The sequence below is a fragment of the Pleurodeles waltl genome, chromosome 5 (genome assembly GCF_031143425.1).
Source record: "Pleurodeles waltl isolate 20211129_DDA chromosome 5, aPleWal1.hap1.20221129, whole genome shotgun sequence".
Taxonomy (NCBI): domain Eukaryota; kingdom Metazoa; phylum Chordata; class Amphibia; order Caudata; family Salamandridae; genus Pleurodeles; species Pleurodeles waltl.
Window position 1 is genome coordinate 1,149,896,931 of NC_090444.1, and position 19,340 is coordinate 1,149,916,270.

A 19,340-nucleotide genomic window follows, 5' to 3' on the forward strand; every position below is an offset into this window, starting at 1 on the left:
TTGTCTAAATTTGGCTTTCGGTCTCTAAGTCACGGGACTTGGGTGCGCTTTTTAGGTGTGAACCTTATTTCACAGGGCATGTGACAGCCTTCATATGAAACTATAACGTGAGGTACAGACAGTATGGTACCAAACTGTAGTTTTCACTATTAGTTGCAATCTTTTGTGTAGTCTTATAGTGCATTATGTATTCTCAATTGTTTTTTTCTTCTTCTGTGATTGTATCTTTGCAGCCTTCAACAAGCTGTCAACAGACTAAACACGTGTTGGCTGCTGTATGGTTGTTGAATAAGCATGCACTACCTTTTCAAATTAACCCTCTTGTTTTTGAATACTTATGGACTTATATGCTGAATGTATTGTTAACAAAACCTACTGTGCTCCAGGTGTTTTTGTATAGTTTGTGGTTGTGTGAGAAAGGTTTCCCACACATTTTGGACACTAGCAAGGCAGCATAGTGCCACACCCGTTGAGATTTACACGCTGTTGCTTCTTTATTTACTTACCCTTTACATATGAGCTTTAGGAATTGCAGCATTCGTCATACCACTGCTACCACACCTCATTTAGTGATGTTAAACGCAATGAAATTTCTGGGTTACCCTCAATGCCTTGTTGACCCACTGCATCATTTTACTCAGGAAATGTACCCCGTTATCAAGTGACAGTAACTTAGGCAGACCAGATCCTGGGAAACTGTTGTTTCAAGAAGCATTTGGAAGTAGTGAGAGTGTAATCTTCTTTGTTGGGTAATTGTCTATTCACTTGCTGAAAAGACAAACTACAGTAAAAATATACTGATATTTGTTTGACGGGGGCATTTTCACAAAATCCATTTGGAGGTGCTCAAATTGTATTTCTGCAGGTGCAGAAAGGGTTGGAGACCCCTTAGTCACATTGTGTTGCACACCTGTTCAGCCACCCTTCCTATCTTGTAGTCTTCCCAGTACTTGCTCATAATGTTCACTATTCCATCGGGCCTACATGAACTGGACCATGTACCATCATATCAGTACCATGGGATGTAATAATACATCTGGCAGCACAAATAGTGTACTTTGTCCATTTTTCTAACAGAGATTAACCTGTACACTCTTCTCTAACTGCTGGGTCACTTCTTACTCAGTTGCTTGCTGTTGTAGTTCCTGAATGCCCTTTTCTGAAAAGTAATTTCCTCACTTTTCTGTGTCTTTGTTACATAAGTTAATGTAAGTTGTTTATGTGCAGTCTCTTTTGCTGTTAAATCAGCAAAGGCATTACCTCTGCCTACATCATCTACTATTTTCTTATGACCACTACATTTGACAACTGCCAATTTCCTAGGAAATTGTAAAGCATTCAGCAATCTCATTAGAAGTTGACCATGCTGTATTTTAGTAGCTTGAGACGTGAGGAAACCTCTTTCAGCCCACAATCTACCAAATTTGTGGACTAATAGAAAATTGTACTTGTTATCAGTGTAGATATTCACTGTCAATACAACACTCAATTCACAAATTCAGATCAATGATATCAATTCTGCTTCTTGTGCAGACAATTCAGCTACCTTGCATGTTTCTATAACAGTGCACAAACTAGTGACAGCATATGCAGCAACTGTTGTCCCATTTTGCAAATTGAAACATGACCCATCTGCACAAAGGTCTCCATCCCTCTCCTCTAATGTTGTGTCCTGAAGATCTACTCTTCCTTTTGTCTGCTCCTCTGTTATAGGGAGACAGCCATGCATGTTATTTGTCATGCTATCACCCTGGTCCTTAGGTAACAGTGTTGCTGTATTGAGAGTGTTACACCTGTGTATCCTTCTATGGGGAGTAAACAAACAGTTCAGAATGGGCCAGGCGAGCATTTGTTAGATGTTCTGTCTGCGTTTTATTGAGTAGGGTATCCAACGAGCGGGGAACATGGATGTGTGTAGTATGACCCAGAAACATTGGCTCAGCCTCTTGCAATATTGTGACAGTTGCTGACAATGACCTCAAACATGAAGGCAGTCCTTTAGGAATGTTTTAAAACAATAGAGAAAAATATGCACATGGTCTTTTTCTGTCACAGTGATATTGCATGAGTACTCCCAAAACACTACCAGCATTCTCATGAACAAATAAATACAATTCTTTGGAATAATCTGGTATACCTAGGACTGGTGAATTAAAAAAAAACTTGTTTTATCTGCATGAAACTGTTCTACTGGGGCGCAGGCCAGGGGAGTGGATGCGGTGTGTTTTTTAGTGTGAGCTGCAATAGAGGTTTAGAAGTAAAGAGAAGTTGGTTATCTACTGCCTATAGTATTCCACCATCCCTAGAAAGGTGTGCACTTGTTGTTGTGTAGTGGGAGGTTTCAGATCCAAATTCACTTTTATTTGTTTTGGGTCTAACTTCCTTTCCCCCTTCAACAGGAGGTGTCCTAAACAGGCAACCTCTTGTTGAATCAATTGCAATTTCTTTCAGGAGAATTTATGCCCATTATCAGTCAGAAAATTGAGAAAAACTACAGTGTCGCTCTTGCATAGTTCTTCAGGTAACAAAATACAAGAAAAATATTTATTCAATATCATCTAAGGTAAGTAAATCGGAATATTTTCTCTGTTCTCGCATACCATTCATCTGGGTTATCCCGAGTATCAAGGTAATCCTTTGAAAAGGACACACATTCCAGTTTTGTTCATGGAAAATGAACACAGAAGAGAGACTTGGCAGCTTTAAATCCAGGTACCTCCCTTAGGGGAGCCTGGAACACTTTTGTGGAATCTACACTATTGTTAGTATCTTTTAACTGGGCACTCCTGGCCTAAGCATCTGCATAATAGAAAAAACATGTAATAAATATTAATAACGTTTCTTTCCCTTGGTCCTCGCTGGAAATAACCCCTTGTATATATTCCTCCATATAGGTATACCTAGATGGTAAAATTAGAGGTACATCAGCACCTAGTCTTTCAAACATCCTATTATATTTTTTCCGGTGTCCCATAATTTGATACTCGAGTATTACAAGGCCTGGGGTTACAGGGATTGGACAAAAAATGATGGAAAGTCAATTTCTCTGTCTCCTTCTGTCACATCCATTACTTATGCCACAAATGTCTTTATGTCCTTCACTTCCTTTTTGGGATTTTTTTTTCATTAAAAAGTTTTGCCACTCTGTTCCTCATGTACTTCTCCTTTCCCTGTTTCATCCTCTTCACATATGTATGGAGGAGTTTTCCTGTCTCTCCTTTTTCTATCAACTGTTCTATCACCTTATCCTCCTCCATCATATGGGAAGATGGTGTCACTGTCTGCGAGGGAACCATTCCCTCTTGTTTTACAGTTATGTCCCTTGATATGTGATCACCCTCTTGTCTCCTTTTAACTTATTCATAAGCTCTTGTCTTGACTCTCTCTGTCTTCAAACTATCCTTAAAGTCTCTCTGTCATGCATTTTTTTTCCATTTGTTCCGGACATCAAATTGTAACAGTCGTACTTTCTTTCATCCCCAAACACACATGCATCCTCTCAAATAGGTCAGTTTATCAAAGCTGAACATCCCATTTAATGGGAATTGTAATAGAACTTCCTGAGATGTATATTTATGCCATTGTTTTAAAAACAATACAGTTTTCATGCCCTATTTTGTCATAATTTCCCATGTAGAGGGTGTCCTTCACAAAACATAGTTGCACTTTGTCCACTCCTTTGGAAGCACAACTACCCATTTTGAACTTTAATACTCACCTGTCTGTGTCAATGCGGTATACAGGATCTACTGGCATAACAATACTACTGATTACCCTTCTAGCCAGTGAAACATGAATTCTCAAGAACATCAGTAGGCACAACGCAATGTACTGCTCATTTAACGTCACACCATCATCATATTACACCCGTCGGTTATCATTCAGAATTGATAGATTTTACCAGGTCTTGACAACTGTGTGTCTCAGGTTCTGGTGAACCCAGCCCAGTCAACCTTGTGTCAGAAGGTTCTGGAGATTCCTTCAGACTGTGAACACAGGAAATTCAATCCCCTCTGCAGGTACGTACTTCGAAGTCAGTCGGTTCTCTAAATGACCCCTTGACCATGACATCCGTGGTGCATCTGGATTGACTTGGTGTATCCCGGACGAGGCCCCAGTTTTTGAAGGCACAAATTAGGTACCGTCAAGAAGGAGACCACACATGGTCACAGTCGTGAAGGCAGTTTATTGCAAGTTCAAACTGAAAGATGCGAAGCCTGAAGTTCCATACCACACTCTAACAGATGCAACTAGCACAAAGATATTTTATGCCAAAAAATGTACATTGTAATGCATGGCGGAAGAAGAATCATCAGTGCATACACACAGTTAACAGCTAAAAGGTGGGACAGATGAAGCCTACACAAACAAGCTATGAAAAATAAGTGTACACCTTCATTGACCTTTGTAACTGTGCTCAGAACATCTGCTACAGATATTCCTATCTTATAAGCAGGTTTCCTCTTGTTTCTCTGAATGAACAAGCAAAAACAGTCATCTGAACTGTCCCATTTCACATCTGCATATGTGAATTTATGAACTTAAGTTGAAGCAAAAGAGACCAGAATAAACACACATTATGAAATGGTGGCAAACATACAAAATGGAAAAACAATTGTTCAACCTGATGCAGCGCACATATGCTTTCTCACATTCTTGTCAAGATGGAGAGGGGAGCCATGGGCTCTTGAACGACCATCTGTTTATTAATGGCTTACAGCTCTTGTCTACATTTCAAGACAGCGAGGCTAAGTTTCAGAAAAATATGAAATCTTGTACAGTTCACTCCAAAATCTTCCCTTTTTATGCATGCATGTGATCATTTCTTAATGCACTAACGTCATCAGTTCAGCCAACACTATACCCATTCAAGTACCTTTACTCATCTATTTCTTATTTGCTCATTTGGAGGATATATTAATTGAAACCTTGTTCCCTGGGTCATCCACCAGAAGCATGTCCCTGACATCAAATCACTTGACACGGACATGCCAGGAAAGCTCAGGCTTCAAATCTTCTGATATCTAGCTTCATTCTCCAGGAGTTATTCCATGGCCACCTGCTTCACAACGGACGCACATACACAACTGTAAAAGTTAGGGTACCTCTGGTTGGTTTCTTACTGCGTGGTCACTGCCGTCTCTACAGAAGCTATATATTTGTTCTAGGACCCCATGTCTCTCTCTGCATCCACAATACAACTCTTTTGAAAGCCTCTGTTAAATGGGGCCCTCAATAGTAAGAAAACTGCTTCTTGCGCTGGGTCCCACTCTGCTTATTCTCTTTCTGCCACTGCCACTACCAAACCAAAAACACTGGGTCCTGCTTCACCCCGAGCTCCAGATTAGTTGTCACTGAGCAGAGTACCCACTATCAAACTCTACCATGCCTCCCTTCGCTTTCTCTCACTCCCCCTTGCCTCAGTGCCTCATCGCTTCGGCCCTTGCAAACATCTCCGATATCCAATTATCCTGTGGGAATATCACACACTGCCAGCGCTCTATACTCTTTTACTCTGGGTAGAAGTACAGCCGGGCCCAGGAGAGCAGGCCACTTCAGTCTGTATATATGTATCAATATGGATGTATATGTTATTTCTATGGCACAAATATAGCCACAGGGGAGCAGAGTGCTGAACAGGGTCAAAGACAAACAAAGTCAACGTCAGAGGTAGCTGGGATGTAGACAGTAATGTATTGTGATGTAGTGTTTCTTAAAGATGAAAGTCTTAAACTTAAATTGAAGCAGCGTTGGGGTGGTCCTGTTGGATACAGGGATGTACTTCCAGATCCTAGGTGGATAGATGAAAATGCCTTCTGCCTTGTTTTTTCTTTTTGTATACTTCTAAGTCTCCAGTCTTATGGTGTTCTACCTGCTGGTGTGCAGAGACACACCAGAGATAATGGGCTTGTCTGATGGCCTTTAAATGATGCAGCCGTTTTTGAAGATTGTGCCGGTCGGCAAGGGGAGCCAATGATACTCCACCAGGATAGAGCGTGATGCCATCATATTTTTTCGGCCTTGAATGAGACTTGCAGTGGTATGTAGGATGCCCTTGAGGGGTGCTAGTGTGGAGTCTGGGAGGCCACGTACCAGGATATAACCCGCTATCCAGATGCAAGGGTATGAGGGTTTACACACCAGTTCTGAAGTCGCTTTCTGAAAGAACCGGTTTTACTTTATTTGTAAGAAAGAGCTGGTACAAGTTCATTGAGCTAAGTTTGTACTGTTTCTTGTTTGTTGTTCCTGGCAAATACTAGGAATTCTGTCTTGGTTGGTTTGAGTTTCAGGGAGGCAATGGACCTCTAGTTCTGGATGATATGAAGACAGTTTTTATGATGTTGGAGGGAGTCTTTCAAGGAGAGTTGTGTATGTATTTTGGGGCTGTCTGCAAGTAATCTTGTAATATTATGGGGGATCCTCTTCAGGCTTATGAAGGAGATATTCAGTTTATAACTGGCTGCAAATAGTGTCCTCACTTGCCATCAATCATAATCAACACCAGGGCTTCATTCAGTGTGTTGTATTACATTATTTCAAAAATACTTTTTACTTTGTCTGAAACTCCAGCACATATATTATAGTTGTTATCTTTTATACACAATGAAACACAGCAACATTAAACAAAGCCTTCCAATTCAGATACACACATATATTTCGAGAACATGGGTGCCTGGCAACAACTAAACATATGAATATTTGTTTGTAATATTGAATTCCTGCCCAACATGATGAGGAGATAACACCAACTAATATTGCAAATGAGGGCAAACAACGTTTTGGCTCAGGCATTGGACATGTTCGCTTGAAGTAAAGTTCATATTGTCCATTTTATGATACCACAATGTTCATTTTGCACCTCAAAGAGATACCTGTGCATTTCAACCTCCTTATTGGGGACAATATTCATACAGGTCTTTCTCAGAGCTGTTAAAATGGAGCTTTGTGTAGGCTCAACTGGTAATATTCAAATTGGCAATTCTGCTCTGTCACAATTTTGGGAAGCATTCAAGCTTTCAGTCAGGCTTTATGTGCCTGAACGGTGCACCTGGTCTGCCACATGTACATCAGAATTTTTGAAGTAACCCGCATATGTTGGGGTTTCATACTGTTGGCAACACCTTCTGTTCGAATGTTGGAAACTGTACGACAAGGCTGTGTCTCTTGGGGCTCTTCAGACCGCCACTTAAGTTGGGGATCACCGCTAAATGACGTGCATTTGATGATTGTAATGAAGCAATTATGAGAGATGAATTATTAAAACTGTGATGTGGAACTTAAAGACATTTTTCCTATATCTCTCCAAGGCATCATTCTTGAAGGCAATAAAGATCATGCCAAGTAGGCTGTTATTTGTCCATCTCACCATAGAGACAGATGTATAAACGGTACTTACTCAAGGTCATAAGTCAATGTTGTACAGATGCCAAAAAGCTCACATAGGGCAACTAATCACAACACAATGTAACATTCAGCGTATGTTTCAATTAGTGCTTCCTAAACGAGTAGTGGTGAGACATTAAACCAGGGAAACAGGCATCCAACCCTCTCCCACTGCTGCACAGTTTAAAATGTTTAAGAACACAAATTGTTTACCAGGTTCACTAAACAGGAAATTAGAAAAAGAAGTACAAGGTCAATGTCTAGTGTTATAAATAGAAAAATCTTCCTGTCTGACAAAAGTATACAAGGTATGGGATCCTCTGCTTGCTACCCCCAAGTATTTTCATGACAGGAGTTCAAAAGTAACTTAGGGTTAGAAAAATAATCAAATGCCATGGAGAAGCTGCAAAGAATGAGAGCTGGCCAATGGCAATCTCAAATTCTGACTAGGTAGTCGTAATTGATTTGTAGTCAAACCATAGACAATTTATCGTCCATCTGAGGCACTGTGCCAGATGCACACAAAATCAGGAGCCATTTCAAAAAGTTTAAAAGTGCAAGAAAATATAGCGTGGCACGGATAAGCACTTTAATATGCCTCTACAAAGTGCAAGGACTCTGCACTGTGGAGTAAATCGCATCATTAATTATCTGAGTTATTTGTATCCACTTGAAAGAGAAATGGATATCCCTCACTCTGCAATGCTCTAATGTTCTGCTAACCTAGGTTCTCACTTTCTATTGTTTTACTTACGGAATCGGACAGGCAAGTTTCCACATAAGCCAAGAAGATACACACAATCAAGTTCAGTAGGAAATTCCCATACCGTTTAAAATATAGTGCTATGTACAGGTACAAGTTATATTCCAGGAAGATACATCAAAAAAGTACCTGAGATTTTCCGTCCATTTCAATTCCATGTCACGAGCTATTTTATCTATTTTGAATTTCTCTTCTTCGCGTGTGTTGGAAAGTACTGCTTCATGCTGCTGTCTCTCCTGTTCTAATTCTTTCTGCATGATAAAAACACAGACCAAGTAACGATTTGCACATATTTGTAAAAGAGTCAATTTCATGCGCTTTCCTTGGAATAATCATCGGTGGTATCAGAGATGAAAATGGGCTTTTCTTACAAAAAAAGACGACTTTCCACATGACTACTACCACAATCTTGTGCACGCGCTAAAATAAGTAGAATAACAGCTCACTAAGAAAACCTCCATGCTTAAACTGGCTGTAGATCACAGAAAGCGACAACCCCTTGTTTATGGAAAGCAACAATGACTTAATCATGAACACATCTGGCTGGGCTTTCACCAAGGACACCTTTACATCGGTCCAAGACGGGGAAGTGAGGCAGAAACTCATGGGTAATAATACAAGGCTCAAAGCGGAAACTTCTGCTTGGAATTGGTCTCCTCTTAGAAAGCAGAAACGGATCTACATGGTGCTGCAAGAGTTGGGGAGATGATTAGACAAAGTAAATAGGCCTCGTGGTCTTTTTCTGTTTGTATCACTTTCTGCGTAATAATAAACCTCTACGGTCTATTAGTTTTCCATTTCAGAGGAAGGGTAACATTCCAGCTAGAGGGATGACCGAAAACTAATTTTTAGACTATTAAAAACAGATCTTTATGTGCTCATACCATATTTGTGCAGGTACCTACACTGGGTGCATTTGTGCCCTTGCATATCCCCTGTTTTCGACCTAATGGAATCCAGTACTTAACACATTCCTATGCAAGAGGACTACAGCCCTCTTCCTTTTTTATCTCATTTTAGCTTTTTCTTCTTTTCTTTTTCTCTCTCCTCTGCAGCTTAGGTAGGTCATGCACAACATTCCTGCTATAAGCCATGCGCTTAATGTCAACAACCGTTTGAAACATCTCGTCTGCAGAAACTCTGCATATTTTGTCCATGCAACAGTCATCAGTGTAAGCCTGGGCACAGTCTGACACCATCAAAACAAGGTGACTCTGCAAATGGCTCATTCACTTGCGGTGGAAAAATGCACCTATCCCACAGGAGACACTAGATTTCATCAATAAGAGGAGCAGCCAATAGCTGAATACAGGGTCTTGGTTGCCATGGAAAGTGATGCGCCTCTTCCTACCAATGAAGTAGTGAGGCACTTTACCAGCGGCTACTTCCCCTATGCTGATGCATGTAATTTGGAAAGGTAAAATACTCTCTTGCAAAATCATCGTTGTCCTGGTACCAGACAACTTGTTTCTTCAGGATTGAGTTGTTAAGGTCTGGAGAAGTGCAGCAAAGCCACTGCAACTGCAACTCCCAAGATTAAATTATAGCACCATCAGGTAGCACCTAGCCATAGACTATTGGGGGAGGAAAGACTAAGTGCACTTTGTGTGGGTTCCTATTGTTTTGCTCATTTCAAATGCTAGTGTGTGAACTCTGATTCGCCTAACGCTACAATACTAGAGCTGTCATTCCCTACTCGGGGTACAGGTAGATTCTATATGTATGTGTACATACCACCCTACACTGTTCAGGAAATTTAGTAGTACTGACCTATCTAGCTCAACTTTTAAGACTTGGAAGCTTTGAGGCCTCTTGTTCCAACAAGAAGGCCCGCTCACTCAGTAAGGGTTTCAGGCCACAGTCCCAGAGAAGGGGAGACTTTGGGCATCATTGACTTGCTGGGTGTATCACTGAGTTCTATTCCAAATGCGGAGGTGGGCGCACCACATCTGATCAATGTCTTCCATAACAGAGTGGGATGACTGCTGGTTCACCAGATGGCTTCTGAATGGAGCAGCAAAGTATTCAGTACAGGCAGACACCGTGATGTGTGAATCTATTTTGTGGTTAGCACTAAATGTTGTAGTGTCAGTTGTGCTCCGGGGTGTTACTGCAGTTTTGTCAAGTTGTTTAACACTGATCGTTTTCCATGGCAACATGTTCAGAGTGGGGACTGGTGTAACAGGGGCATGCTCAGGGGCAGGACTTCTTTTCTCATATTGAAAAGGATTACTATGGAAGGCCTCCAGTAGCATCATTTGAAGATATCTGACTTATGAGCTGGTACATAGGGGGTCTGGATGATGCTAAAAAAGGTGACATAACTCAAATAGTACGGTGCAAGTGTGGCCATGTTGCAAGAGACATATGTTATTATGCGTTTTATTGAATACCTTTTTGAATATGTTTACTAATGAATAAGAGACCACAGGAGATAAATGTCAAAGATATATGTGAAATCTCAGATTATTAAATGTAGTTCATATTGTGTATTTGATCACAGCAGCCTTTGAAACATGTTGATGGTTATAGTATACATATGAAAAAACTTTATGGAATGTAGAGTATGTGCTGAAATGAGTGCTAAGAAATTGTGGTAGACAGATCTGGGTGAAATGGTCACGGATGAGCAATAAAATGTCTGCGGTGAACAAGTTCAGCAGAATTAAAACTAAATAAAAGACACCGATTACTACATTTCAAATCTGTGTAAGGTGGGTCTTAAGTCCCCATAAAGATTCAGAAATGTGATCCATCTTTGAGTGTGAATTGTCTTGGATGCAATTATCTGTCAGCTTACTTCAAACATACGGCCTGGACTTGTGCAGATGTAAGGAATTACCAGAAATTACGTCTTTCAAACATACTTAAGTCCATGATTATTCCTATTCCTATTCCTCTGGTTTCACTCTTATTTGTGTATGCAAGATATCTCTAAAGAAGTCAGGAAACGTTTGGCATTGTCTTTAGAGCTGGCCGAGTGTAAGGTAGCTTAGACCTGGATGAAGGACCCAATCCCACAGTGTCTAACTGGCTAAGAAGCCTAATGGTCTACATGTTAATACTAAAACATTCACCTCACTGATACATGTGACATCTTGGGGGTCTGAGGCGGTCTTCAGAAACAAATTACTAGACTATTATTTATGATGTATCTGCTTTTGGTCAAATTCAAAGCTGTGCTGACCCCAAATAAGTGTAGAGATTGCTAGTCCTGGTTTTATGAATTAGCATCAGTCAGAGCACAGTTGTTGTAATTTTGCCGGGACTCTAGGACATAGGGCCATAAGTACAAAGCATTTTTGTGTTTGACAAAGGTCCAATTCACAGAATGGGGCCGTATGCAACTGCAAACTGCTTTTTGATATGCACGAAACCTAAATTGCAATTAGGCAACACGTTACCGAATCACAATTTGCGTTTGTGCCCAAATACCGAATTGGTATTTGGAAGAGGTGTATTTTTGGCATCCCTTTCAAAAAGCAATTCAGAATAGGATGGATTCACATCTAGTGGTAACACATTCGTGAATGGGAAGGGATCCTCAAGGGACCCCTTCTCCTTTATGAATGTTGTCAAAAAAATCATTTTGTTTCTCAAATGCATTTCGTTTTCATTTAAGGACAAAAGGTTGCATTTTTTTTTAAAATGCTTTACCTAAAACCATCCCTGTCATGGCTGCAATTCATAGTGTGTCACGATATATGAATTACCTCATAGACATTCATGGCGTAGATCGAATTGCAACCCACCATGAATCTGTATTCTGCAAACCAACCTAGAAGTACATAGGTCGGATAGAAAATTAGCATAATGGTCACAAAAAATAATGGTCGCAAATTGCGAACAGCATTTTGTGAACAGTGCTTCGTACATTTGGCCTTAAGTTTCTGGTGACATAATATTCCCACTCATGGCATTTGCACCTTGAACCTTTGTTCTCACTTGTAACCCTGGCCTGCCAAACACTATGCAGTGAAACACTGCAGCTCTATGTGATTATTGCTGTTACTGTATCTTGAAATAGAACTAAAGCTACAAAAAGAATGTACGCAAAGACTGAAATTTAGTAAATGGGGCCAGGAAAGAATTATTTCATCTTCATTCAAAAACGGGATTGTAAGTAGACACTTGCAAAAGTTTTTAAATAAGCAAATATTTTTAAATAGATTTTTTTTTAAAAAGAAATATTTTTAAAAAAGTTCTTAAATAGGCAAATATTTTTTAATGGGCTAAAGTTTTAAAAATAACACTGGTCAGTTTAAGAGCAAGCCATCATTCAGCCAACAAGCTGGTTCTAAGGCGGTGCCATGAGTGCAGTTGCCTAGTGGCCCTTGGGGGGCACGGGAATAAAGTACACAAAGCTGCCGAGAGAGCCTGTAATACTGATGGAGCAGTGTGGCAATGACTGATTCAGGTACCATCCCTCCACCAGGTGGCTCAAGTTGAACATAGTCGGTGACAGAGTTGTGTCCAATGTAACCTGTAGGACGACTACAGGTTAAACAGAGTGAGATCCAGCTGCCACTTTGGTCGAATTCACTGTCAGCTGGCTCTGGAGTGCACAGATGTGTTCTACAGATAACGTGGGAGAGCATTGTAATACAAAAAGAAAGGTGAAAACTGAGACTCCCATTGACTTTAAAGAACAAGCTACTTAACTTTGGTAACAAATTATTTGGTAGAGACTCTATCTAGCTGCAGACTCCTTACCTTGGAATTCCCTGGTGCCAGCTTCGAGTCCAGAATTTTTCTGCTGAGCAGTACCCTGCGCGCACTGTCAGGTCGCGTAGTTCGGATCCGTGTGCGTCGTCCGGCTCCGCCTGGCGTCGTCAGAGCCGTCTGTGACATCACAGTCTTCTATATAGGCACCACCCGCCGAGCGTACGTCACAACTTCCCACACCAGAAGCGCAGTCATGGAAGAACCAACTTTTTCCGATTGTCTGGGCAAAAAGACATTCCCTCGAAAAAGGGTAAAAATATGAAAATATATTTATATATCCGCAGAGCGGGGAGGCGTGGGTGTAAGGAATCTGCAGCTAGATAGAGTCTCTACTAAATAATTCATTACCGAAGAAAAGTAACTTGTTCATCTGATAGAGACTTCAAGCTACAGATTCCTTACCTTAGAATAGATACACAAGCCATAACCTCCTGGCGGTGGGCTGTGGACATATACTTTATGCAAGGAAGTCCTGTAGGACCGAGCAAGCAAAATGCCCATCTCTCCTCAACTGGTTAATTAGGCAGTAGTGCCTTGCGAACGTGTGCAAGGAAGCCCACGTTGCCGCCTGGCAGATGTCTAGAACCGGCACGCCTCGAGCTAACACCGTGGTAACAGATTTCACCCTTGTAGAGTGAGCTGTCAAGCCCTCAGGAGGCTGCGTCTTAGCCAATGTATTGCAGATTTTAATACAGAGAACAACCCAGAGTGAAATGGTTTTTTTCTGGACTGCCTGACCCTTCTTTGCAACAAAGTACCCCACAAAGAGTTGGTCATCCACCCAGAACTCTTTTGTGCGGTAAAGGTAGAACAACAATGCTATTTTTGGGTCCAGATGGTGGAGACGCTCCCCTTCCTTAGAGGGATGCAGTGGAGCAAAGAAGGTGGGCAGGGTGATGTTCTGACCCAGATGGAAACGGGTCACCACCTTCGGGAGGAAAGAGGCACAAGTTCTGAGGACTACCTTATCAGGATATATCGTGAGATACGGAGGTTTTGATGATAAAGCCTGCATCTCACTTACTCTCCTGGCAGATGTGATCGCCACTAAGAAGGCTGTTTTGATAGTGAGCAGCCGGAGAGGACAATAATGTAAATGCTCAAAAGGAGCACACATAAGAAAAGTGAGGCCCAGATTAAGGTCCTACTGGGGCATAACAAAAGGAGTAGGTGGAAACATATCTACAAGCCCTTTTAGGAATCTCTGTACAATAGGAGACTTAAACAAAGAATGTTGATCAGGCAATCAAAGAAAAGTTGATAAGGCAGAAAGATTGCCCTTAAGAGTCTCTAAGGAGGAATCCCGTTGGGCGAGTGTCAGAATGAAACGAAGGATATTAGAAAATGAAGAAGAAAGGGGATCAATAGACCTCTCTGTGCAATATAATACAAAACGCTTTCAATGGCAGACGTAAACCGTCTTGGTAGAGGGATGCCTGGCTGCCAGAATGACATTACAGACTTCGGGAGGGAGGTCATAAACCGCCAACTGCCGTCGCTCAATCTCCATGCATGAAGCCGCACAGTTGACAGGTTCAGGAGGAGAACCTTCACCTACTGCTGTGACAGAAGATCCTCCTGAAGAGGCAACCTGATTGGAGGATTTATGCTCATTTTGTGAAGCTCTGCATACCAGACTCTTCGTGCCCAATCCGGAGCCACTAGGATTACTTGGGCCCCGTAGTTCTTGATTTTCTTGAGAACTCTGGGCAGAAGTGGTATGGGCGGAAAGGTGTACAGTAGGTCTGAACTCCACTCGTAACAAAAAGCATCAGCCTAGCCATAGCCGCCTTGGAAACTCCAACGCGCAATACTGCTGACATTGCGCGTTGTCTTCGGAGGCAAACAGATCTAACCAAGGCTCTCCCCTCTGCTGAAGGACCTGCGCCACCTCCGAATGGAGACACCATTTGTGATCTGCTAAGCATTGCCAACTGAGTTAGTCCGCTCTGGTGTTCAGAGAACCTGCCAGGTGTTGATCCACCAGGGTTATGCCCTGGTGTTCCAGCCACGCTCAGAGACATACGGCCTCTTGACACACGGGATGCTGTGAAGCTGGGGGACGGTGGCTAATTGTGGTTGGCATGGTACCGCGCCCCTTCCAAAGCCTTGAAAGGGGTGATAGGCAGACTGCTGGCGAGCGGGCACTGAGACGCCCAAGGATCTGGCCATAGCTCGAGAATCCTTAAACCTCTTAGGCGCAGAGTCTGCCTTCTCACCAAAAAGGCAAGAGCCATCGAAAGGCATGTCCATCAAGCTAGACTGGACATCCCCCAAAAAGCCTGTGGAACGTAGCCAGGCGTGGCATCGGAGGGCCACTGTCGATGAAATCGTTCTGCCCAGCGAATCGGTTGTGTCCAAGCCACACCTGATGGTAAACCTGGCTGCATCTCTCCCATCCTTCACAGTTTTGGTGAGAGTGTCCCGTACGCCCTCTGGGACCTGGGGCAGCACTTGTGCCACTGTATCCCATAAAGTATGGCAAAAACAGCCCAACTGAGGAGGTGTTTACCGACCTCAATGCCAGGCTGGAGGAAGAAAACATTTTTTTTCCAAGTTGGTCCAGCCTCTTGGATTCCCTATCCGGGGGGGCAGAAAGAAAGGCACCATGGAAAATGGAGGTTTGGAGGACCAAGCTCTCCGTGGTGGGGTGTTGGGTGAGGAAACTAGGGTCGTTTGGAGCTGGTCTATGGCAGCGGGCGATTGCCCTACTCACAGGAGCCCCTGTGCTGGGTTTGGACCATGTTCCCAGAAAGACATCTGTGAGGGCTTCATTGAAGGGTAACATCGGCTCTCATGTAGCAACCCCAGGCAGAAGCATCTCCGTCATGAGATTAGTCCTGACTGGCACCGTAGGCAAATCTAGGTCCAAGACCTCAGCTGCCCTATGCACCACCATGGCATAAGATGCCCCCTCCTCCGTAGCCACAGCGGGACGAGAGAGCATGCCAGCATCTGGAGACGTAGCCAGTCCACTGGCTTCCCCTAGATCCTCATACCAGTCCTGTTCATGCTCCAATCCATATTCCAAAGGGCCCTCAGACCCCTCACACTCCTCTCCTGTGCCTTTCTGTTCTGAATAAGCCTCAGTCACTGATCTTTGCCTAATCACCGCTGTCGAAGTCAGAATCTGTGTCGTATGATGTTGTTCCGGCTCTGGATCATCCGGAATGAGGATGGGGCTACCACCACCAGTGGGCGCCGTGGTGGAGGGAGTGTCGACGTCGGGCCTGGCGCTGGAGGAGGTCGACTGTGAGAACCTGGCACCGGTCCTGATCCTGGGATCCCCAATGGTGCCGAGGTCGAAGCCGCCGGCATCGAATTGAGGGGGCCCTTGCTGGCTCCACGGGGCCCGAAGACCCACGCAAGGGTGCTGCCACTCAAAAACAAGGCGCATAGCCTTGTAAAATTCTTTAATTTGAATGGGGGTCGCTCCGGTTCCCAGAAAGGTGGGAAGACGCAGAGTCAGTCCTGGTGACGGCTCCGCAAGCCGAGTTCAGAACGTCGACGTTCCCTAGATGCCTCGTCGGCCGACAGGCATGGCAAAGTCGAAGTCCGCTTGGACTTCTTCTTTTTGTGCCTCTTACCTGAATGCCCGAAGACCTTGAATGAGAGGAAGATGACGTGGGGCTCCTGGAGCGCTGCCGCGACCTCCTCATAGAGCGGGACCAGACCTCCTCGGAGTCGCGCTAACGTAAGACGGCTGCCGGGCCGCTAGAAGTTTGAGAGATCTCTCTCTCACGGCCTTCAGGGCCATAGCTTGACAATCGGAGCATGACTTAGAGGCACCCGAGACAAACCTGGTGTGGATCCGTGACCAACATGGTGCAATGACATGCACCACACGGTTTAAATCCAGTCTTTCTCGAAGACATTGCACCGACAATCGAAAAAATCCTCGACAAAAACATTGAAAAAAGGGTAGCTGTATCCGGACCTGCTCTAAACTGGCGTGGAAGGAAAAGAAATTACATACGCGCGCTGGGGTGGTGCCTATATAGAAGACCGTGATGTCACAGACGGCTCCAACTATGCTGATGATGCCATGCGGAGCCGAACGGCGCTACCTGACTGTGCACGCAGGGTACTGCTCAGCAGAAAAATTCCAGATTCGAAGCTGACGCCAGGGAATTCTAAGGTAAGGAATCTGCAGCTAGAAGTCTCTATCAGATACAGGGGATTATATATGTGTAAGTAAGCCTAAAAGAGTGATGATACACTTGCTGCATCACTGAGAACAAAGAGAACAAGCATTTATACCAGAACAAGCATCACATAGAATAAGTATATGGCGGCAACACAACAGAAAGAGGACAACAGGCTGATCACATCCTTCACGGTGACTAAGGGTAAAATGGAGGTACTACTAAACAAATTACAGGAAGCTGAAAACCAGAATTAGCGATAAGAGGTCACGAGTAGAACAAAATGCAGACAATAAAAATAATATTCAAGCTGAAGCAAGAATATCTGAGGTCAGAGAATATGCCACAATGCTAATCAGCTTCATGGAGCGGTGACATTGACAGGCCGACATCTGGTAACAGGACCACATAGATGGTGTACTTCAGGACGTTTGACAGCATACGCATACTACATGTACATGAACCCTGCACATGCTCTAGCACTTGGCGGGGTGAGGGGATCATTAGACAGTCATTCACACACACCCAGGTAGCTAGGTCGTTCTGCAACAAGAGCAATACATATTACAGGACTGCAAAGAGCTCCTACCACCGTTATGGGTAACATTTTAAGCTGGCTCTCCTGGGACTTTGCCAATACGGATATATGAACCTTCACACACCGGTAAAGTCAATTTCATCTTTTTCTTCAACTATGTGTCTTCAGTTCGCAGTGAACCCAGATATCAAAATCATGGTGCATCTTAAAGGGTCCTCGTGCATTACCCTTGCAGGCAGTCCAAGTATGCAGAAGGAAATGCACCATTTGGTACTCCAGGAATGAACTCTCAAGTTAAATTAGTATTTGAGCCCATGACAAAAGAAGTACATCAGTTTCCCGCACTAGAATCTCAAAGAGATCTCCCAGCTCTAACTTCATCAGAGTTGCACCAAGCTATACCAGTCTGACAAATTGGTCCAACAAAGTGTAATGATCTCATCAACATAACCTTAAACCTAAATCAACCCTGCCACAAGGGCCTGTACGTGAGGACTAGGTTGGACCTAAGAGAACAGGTCTAGGAGCTGCAGAATCAACTGACATTATAGTAGAAGGGTGCGAAGAAGGAATGAACACTTTACAAAGGTCTGCTACCAGGAGATTTCAGTAAACCTTGCAAAGCCATTCCAAATCTTGACACAAAGGAGAACGAGAGCCTGCCCTTAGTCAAAAGCATGCAAACCACTGGTCTGTAATGAGAAACATGTATTATCTTTGTTAGAGGCCTCAGAAGTATTGGAGTTATACAACGATACTGGGAAGCAAACTAGGCCCAGCCTAAGGACAGCTCCAGGTGCCACTCCGAAAGGCGGCTCCAGAAGCCTTATAAACTCTGGACTTTAAGAAGTGGGGAACATGGGCTTTCTCTTCTACAACTGCTGACTGACTGCAGCCATGTAAGCAACAGGCCTGGGACCATGAAACAGAAGTCCATTTTCCACTCATGCTAACTTCCAAAACATGGATATCCTCAACTTGTGAGATGAAAGAATTCCTAGGTGCTGTGACCCTGTATCTGGGGGTCTTTGGCTATTCAGATGGTGAATTACAGGAAAGGGTGGCAGGAACAATCGGAGTTTTCACTGATCATACAACGTTTTCCATAGAAGCATGATAAGATCCCTGTATCCAGGATTTGAAAGGATGCATACATGTTGCACTCTTGCTGTTGGGGTAGGTAAACACTATTAAGATGGTTATGCTTCCAAAAGCGTGTTGTGCCAATTCCGGGCTTTATTGACTTATCCCCCCATCATCTTTCTTCACAAAACCTAACTCAATGATATCCTCAAATATGGGATACAATGAAGCCTAGATGGGCACTTTTCTACTTGCAGCTGTTGCTGGCTTAGGTATAGTTGGCAGTTTCCCACATTCAGTTTTATAATTGGAAAGATGATCAGGGGTTTATATCCATAATAGAATCCACAACAAACACTGCAGCTTTCACTCAGATTGTTTTCCTGTGCAGGCAATTGTATCCCTGTTGTTTCTCTGCCCTTGAATTCCTCCAAAATACTTAAATATATCCAGTACTACAGGACCTTAGCTATATGTAGTTTGATGTTATGACGCTTTCTAACGTACCCAAGCACCATGGGGAACAACCAATCTGACAACAACCTTGCTGCTTCCTTCCCGTCGTTTCATTGCAAAAGCCAGTTGGGTGCTACACCCCTACAGTTTGTACATCAGTTGTATAATGCAGGGGTTTTGAAATTATTTTCTGACTTCCAGGCTGAATTTGCAATCCCAAGCAAGCAATTCTTTACGTACCTTCAGA

General features: G+C 43.2%; 1 protein-coding gene across 9 annotated transcripts in view; it reads right to left on the reverse strand.

Moving 5' to 3' along the window:
* FAM184A (family with sequence similarity 184 member A) overlaps window positions 1–19,340 on the reverse strand; it is a 670,286-nt gene that overhangs the window by 201,875 nt on the left and 449,071 nt on the right. For all 9 annotated transcript variants that reach the window (XM_069235390.1, XM_069235388.1, XM_069235387.1 and 6 more), the window contains one exon: window positions 8,276–8,397. In XM_069235390.1, coding sequence (XP_069091491.1) covers window positions 8,276–8,397 — 122 coding nt within the window. The remainder of the gene's footprint in view (window positions 1–8,275; window positions 8,398–19,340) is intronic.